Below are 6,118 nucleotides of genomic sequence, written 5' to 3' on the forward strand. Positions count from 1 at the left end.
CCCCCATGTCTTTGGAGTGGCTGATGGACTGGAGCTGGTCCCTGGACGGACTCCGGGATTTCATTGCCACGGGCATCCAGTCTTTCCGCGACTGCGACGCCACGGCCCTGGTGGCCGTTGCCTGCCTGCTGATCCTCTTCGTGTGGTACTGCTACCACGTGGGGCGGGAGCAACCCCGCGCCTACGCCACGGTGAACGCGCTGATGCAGAGCGCCGAGGCCAACGGGGTGCAGAACGGCTTTGTGTACTGCCAGTCGCCCGAGTGCGTGCGCTGCTCGCACCACGACGGCCTCAACCAGAAACTCTACCACAACCTGCAGGAGTACGCCAAGCGCTACTCCTGGTCCGGCATGGGCAGGATCCACAAGGGCATCCGTGAGCAGGGCCGCTACCTCAACAGCAGGCCCTCCATCCAGAAGCCAGAAGTCTTCTTCCTGCCCGACTTGCCCACCACGCCCTACTTCTCCCGGGACGCTCAAAAGCACGATGTGGAGTTGCTGGAGCGCAACTTCCAGACCATCCTGTGCGAGTTTGAGACCCTGTACAAGGCGTTCTCAAACTGCAGCCTCCCGCAAGGATGGAAAATGAACAGCACGCCCAGCGGGGAGTGGTTCACCTTCTACCTGGTGAACCAGGGCATGTGCGTGCCCAGGAACTGCCGGAGATGCCCACGGACGTACCGCTTGCTCGGGAGCCTCCGTACCTGCATTGGCAACAATGTCTTTGGGAACGCCTGCATCTCTGTGCTGAGCCCGGGCACCGTCATCGCCGAGCACTATGGGCCCACCAACATCCGCATCCGCTGCCACCTCGGTGAGTGTCTGGTGCCATGGGTCATGTGTCAGGAGGGTGCAGAGGGTGGCAGGGTGCAGGAGCCCCAGAAAAGTCTCTGGCACTCTGTGCTCTTGAGGCTCAGACAACTTTGGCCTGAGGAAGGTTTTGGGGGCTTTGGTGGTGACAGTCCCTGGGTACCTGACATCCCCAGCATCTCCAGATCAGCAGCAGGAGGGTTTCACCTCCTCCTCCTGCTGACCCAGGGCTGTGGACTCTTGCTGGTGTGTGATACTGGGCTGATTTTACATAGGGGTCTCTGAACATTTCCCTCTCTGTAGGCATGTCTCTCTCCCATCCCAGGATGTGGGGCAGCCTGGGGTGCTGCTCCAGGACTGTGTTGTGCCACTGGCAGCTCCCCTCTCCTGGAATCTCATGGGTGCTGTGCGTGGGACATGGGTAGATGGGAGCAGAGGTGCTGCTTTGGGGTTTGCAAAGCTGCAAGTGAAAGCTGGGGGAGGTCTTGGGGTGTCCCCTGCAGTGGGTCAGGCGCTGGGTTGGTGGCACAGTGCTCCCTGCTCGGCGGGCAGGCACGGGGAGAGCCCACACGGCACAGATGGCTGGGCTGGCACAGCACCGGCCGTGCCGGGTCGCCTGCCTGCTGGTCCTCTTCGTGTGGTACTGCTACCACGTGGGGCGGGAGCAACCCCGCGCCTACGCCACGGTGAACGCGCTGATGCAGAGCGCCGAGGCCAACGGGGTGCAGAACGGCTTTGTGTACTGCCAGTCGCCCGAGTGCGTGCGCTGCTCGCACCACGACGGCCTCAACCAGAAACTCTACCACAACCTGCAGGAGCAAGCCAAGCGCTACTCCTGGTCCGGCATGGGCAGGATCCACAAGGGCATCCGTGAGCAGGGCCGCTACCTCAACAGCAGGCCCTCCATCCAGAAGCCAGAAGTCTTCTTCCTGCCCGACTTGCCCACCACGCCCTACTTCTCCCGGGACGCTCAAAAGCACGATGTGGAGTTGCTGGAGCGCAACTTCCAGACCATCCTGTGTGAGTTTGAGACCCTGTACAAGGCGTTCTCAAACTGCAGCCTCCCGCAAGGATGGAAAATGAACAGCACGCCCAGCGGGGAGTGGTTCACCTTCTACCTGGTGAACCAGGGCATGTGCGTGCCCAGGAACTGCCGGAGATGCCCACGGACGTACCGCTTGCTCGGGAGCCTCCGTACCTGCATTGGCAACAATGTCTTTGGGAACGCCTGCATCTCTGTGCTGAGCCCGGGCACCGTCATCGCCGAGCACTATGGGCCCACCAACATCCGCATCCGCTGCCACCTCGGTGAGTGTCTGGTGCCATGGGTCATGTGTCAGGAGGGTGCAGAGGGTGGCAGGGTGCAGGAGCCCCAGAAAAGTCTCTGGCACTCTGTGCTCTTGAGGCTCAGACAACTTTGGCCTGAGGAAGGTTTTGGGGGCTTTGGTGGTGACAGTCCCTGGGTACCTGACATCCCCAGCATCTCCAGATCAGCAGCAGGAGGGTTTCACCTCCTCCTCCTGCTGACCCAGGGCTGTGGACTCTTGCTGGTGTGTGATACTGGGCTGATTTTACATAGGGGTCTCTGAACATTTCCCTCTCTGTAGGCATGTCTCTCTCCCATCCCAGGATGTGGGGCAGCCTGGGGTGCTGCTCCAGGACTGTGTTGTGCCACTGGCAGCTCCCCTCTCCTGGAATCTCATGGGTGCTGTGCGTGGGACATGGGTAGATGGGAGCAGAGGTGCTGCTTTGGGGTTTGCAAAGCTGCAAGTGAAAGCTGGGGGAGGTCTTGGGGTGTCCCCTGCAGTGGGTCAGGCGCTGGGTTGGTGGCACAGTGCTCCCTGCTCGGCGGGCAGGCACGGGGAGAGCCCACACGGCACAGATGGCTGGGCTGGCACAGCACCGGCCGTGCCGGGGGAGGCACCGCACGGGCCCGGCTGGCAAACACCAACCGTGCCTGTTCAGCCAACAGCTCGGGTAAACACACCCAGGCACTGCTGGCCATTTGTTGGGAATTGTTTTCAGAGCTGATCCCAGGAGCTGCCCTTGCTGGTGCCAGGAGGAAGCTTGTCATTCACCCCTCCCTCTGAGGCACTGGGGGATGTTCTCCCCTTGTGAAGGGCTGGGAGAGGTTCCTGGGAGGAGCCAGTGATGTCTGAGTGGGCTCAGGTGAGCACACCTGGAGCACACACGCCCTGGGCAGAGGAATGATACGAATCATTCGCTTGTCCTTCTGCTGGGACTTGGCACTGGGCTGGGGGCACACTGGCACCCCCACCTTGGTGCAGGGAACACAGCTCTTGCTGTGCCCAGGGCATGGATGTGTTAAAAACACAACCTGCCCTTTCAGGCAGCTGGATCTGCAAAGCCAGCACAGCCATCAGTGGGGCGAGTCACTCCTGAGGATTTACTCCAGGCACAGGCAGCTTCCATGGGCCAGGCCAGCAGCCAGGGATATGGGTGGGATGGAAGGGCTGCAGGCTGCTCCCTCCCTGCATCCCCCAGCAGCTCAGCTTCTCTGTTCCAGCATCTCCAGCTGAGGCTGTTGTGCAGGGAAATGGCTTTGGGTTTTGCAGCCTTTGAAACAGCAGCTTTGTAGTCCCAGCTTTGCCGGGCAGCTGGGAGTCCCTGCTGCGCCGACTGGGTTTGGCATCGCTCTTGGATCCGTCCTGCTCATTTGCTGCATCATTACTGTTCAGGAGCCACGTGAGCCCTGACCCCTTTCTCCACCACGGCCACATCCTCGGGGCAGGATGGCTCTGCAGCAGCTCCAGTGTCCCCAGCACTGCAGGGGTGACAGTCCTGGTGCAGGAGGTGATGGGATCAACCCCTGTCAAACTGCCTTGGTTTGTGCTGGTATTTTAGGAAAAGACCCATTTTATTTCTAAGATTGTCCTTCATGTGGCCCTCGCAGAGCTGCTTCCCTATGAGCATTTTGTGACTCCCCCAGATTTCTGTCCTTGCAGCCCTATGGGTCACCCTGAGGCAGCACCTTGGGTGGAGACTGAGGGATGGGGCAGGTCCCTGGGGAGCTTGTGGCAGAGCCACAAATGAGCCCATTATTCCAGCCCCAGCACAATTCCTGCTCCCCCGGCCTTGCCTGGGGGAGGGTCATCACTGCAGGGCTGGAGGAAGGAGCAGGCAGGATCTGCCTTTGGTCCTGAAGTTGGAAAATATCCCAGGAGCCTGGCTCCCTGTGCACACCACAGGGCCATGGGCTCTAGGGACTGGGGAGCTGTTCCAGATATGAAAGTAGCGCCTGCAGTGCTGAGCTTGCTGGGGACAGTGAAAAGGCAGGAGGGAGCAGACAGGGAGTGGGGCACGGACTGAGCTGCTCCAGGCTTGGGGTTCAGGTCGCTCCCTGCAGGGGAGCAGCCCCTGAGCAGCAACGTGGGGCTCACACAGAGCTCAGTTTGCTCCCTGCTGCCCCACCACAGGGAACTTGGCACGGCCTGACCCTCCCTGTCCTCTCTCTTTGTGCCTGAAGGTCTGAAGACACCCAGCAACTGTGAACTGGTGGTGGGGGGTGAGCCCCAGTGCTGGGCTGAGGGCCGGTGCCTGCTCTTTGACGACTCCTTCCTGCACACGGCGTTCCACGAAGGTGAGTTCAGTGTGTGGGGCCTCGTGGTGCTGGGGACTGGTGACAAGTTGGGGTGGCAGCCATGCCCAGTCCCTTCTGCTGCCCCAGCATGGCTGGAGTCCCTGTGTCCTGGGGGGCTCAGGGCCCTGGCCTGCCCCAAGTGGAAGCATTCCTGTCCCTGGCATGGTAGGGCTCCCCATGAACAGGCTCCCTCTGCCTCAGGGTGCTGGGACATCCTGACACCCTTTCCTGGGACACCCCTGAGCCCCTCAGCCAGCCCATGGCTCACTCCCATCCCAACTTGCTCGTAGGCCCAGCACAGGGCCTGCTGATCCTCTCCCCTCATGGCAGCTCGGCTTCCTTCCCCGCCGAGCTCTGCAGGGCAGCTCTGGCTGTGGTGCCATGGCCTCCTGCCCTCAGAAATCCCATTTGTCACCCAGGCAGGGAGCAGAGTCCATTGCCAGCCCAGCAAGGCAGGAGCCCCGACCTCCACGCTGCTGAGGGAACAGCACATACAGTCGTGCCCTTCAGCCTGACCAAGGGTGTTTGCAATTGCCCAGATCCCTTCCTTGCTCTGTGTGCAGCCCTGCTGCAGCTCGGTGCTGACAGGCCAGCAGGGGAGCAGCCTCGCTGGATTGCTGGATGGTTCCTCCTCCCTCCTGATGGGGCCTGTTCCGCTCCAGCTCTCCCGGATTACCCGGCATTAGTCGCCCGCCCGTGGCATGAAAGCATCAGGCAGAGCTGTTCTACACAGGGGAGCTTGCAGAGAGAGTGGGAGAACAAAAGCTGTTGCTTCCACATCAGACCTGCTGCGGGATTGGGAAGTAGAGCTCCATGCAGGGCCGGGAAGGCCGGAGTGGCGCAGCAGCCGCTCCCTGCACAGATCCAGGACTCAGCCTGCAAGGAGGCCTCGCCTCAGGAATCCTCCATGCCCAAAGCAGGCCTGGCTGGGAGGAGCATGCCCCATGTCCCTGAGTTCCCAGTAAGCAGCTGTTTACTGGGAGGCACTGGGGAGGTGCCTCCCTGCCCTCCATATTGGAATATTACCAATATAGCCGGACGGGACGTGCCTGGGCTCGTCTGGCCCTTGCTGCTTGACCAAAAGGCAGCAACTGTGGTGTTTTCACTTCAGAGACACCTTTGGCTGGCTGGATGCTGCAGCTGGGCGCTTGGGACAAGTCCAGGCATGCAGGAGCTCAGGTTTACCTCTGGTGGAGAAGCTTTAAGGCAAGGGTGAAGGAAAGGAGTCAGTTCTGCTGGAGGTTTTGATCCAGAGCTTTATTCCTGGCCCACAGGCCTCTGAATCCAGTAACAGCTCCAACAGAGCTCCATGAACTGTGTGGTTCCTGTTCCTTTTAACCCCGGGCAGAGGAGGAGGGAAGGGGCACAGAGGGCTACCAACCAGGTAGCGGGGGGAAGCCTTAAGGGATAAATGATGGATGGCTCAATATCCTTCAGGGGTGGAAGGCATCTTTTGAACTCTGCCAATTACTCAATCAACCCCTGTCAAACTGCCTTGGTTTGTGCTGGTATTTTAGGAAAAGACCCATTTTATTTCTAAGATTGTCCTTCATGTGGCCCACGCAGAGCTGCTTCCCTATGAGCATTTTGTGACTCCCCCAGATTTCTGTCCTTGCAGCCCTATGGGTCACCCTGAGGCAGCACCTTGGGTGGAGACTGAGGGATGGGGCAGGTCCCTGGGGAGCTTGTGGCAGAGCCACAAAGGAGG

General features: G+C 60.4%; 2 protein-coding genes across 2 annotated transcripts in view; both read left to right on the forward strand.

Annotated features, from left to right (window-relative positions):
• Positions 1-5: 5 nt before the first annotated feature.
• On the forward strand, positions 6-1,032 carry LOC102036872 (aspartate beta-hydroxylase domain-containing protein 2-like). Its single transcript, XM_005421514.1, has 2 exons — positions 6-813; positions 917-1,032. Exons 1-2 carry the CDS (start codon positions 6-8, stop codon positions 1,030-1,032), a joined length of 924 nt encoding a protein of 307 aa, XP_005421571.1.
• A 355-nt stretch (positions 1,033-1,387) lies between these two features.
• The window catches only part of LOC102037045 (aspartate beta-hydroxylase domain-containing protein 2), an 8,885-nt gene continuing 4,154 nt past the window's right edge, over positions 1,388-6,118 (forward strand). Inside the window, exons 1-2 of the mRNA XM_005421515.2 lie at positions 1,388-2,117; positions 4,297-4,410. Coding sequence (XP_005421572.1) covers positions 1,388-2,117; positions 4,297-4,410 — 844 coding nt within the window. The remainder of the gene's footprint in view (positions 2,118-4,296; positions 4,411-6,118) is intronic.

This window comes from Geospiza fortis, unplaced genomic scaffold (genome assembly GCF_000277835.1).
Source record: "Geospiza fortis unplaced genomic scaffold, GeoFor_1.0 scaffold408, whole genome shotgun sequence".
Lineage (NCBI taxonomy): Eukaryota > Metazoa > Chordata > Aves > Passeriformes > Thraupidae > Geospiza > Geospiza fortis.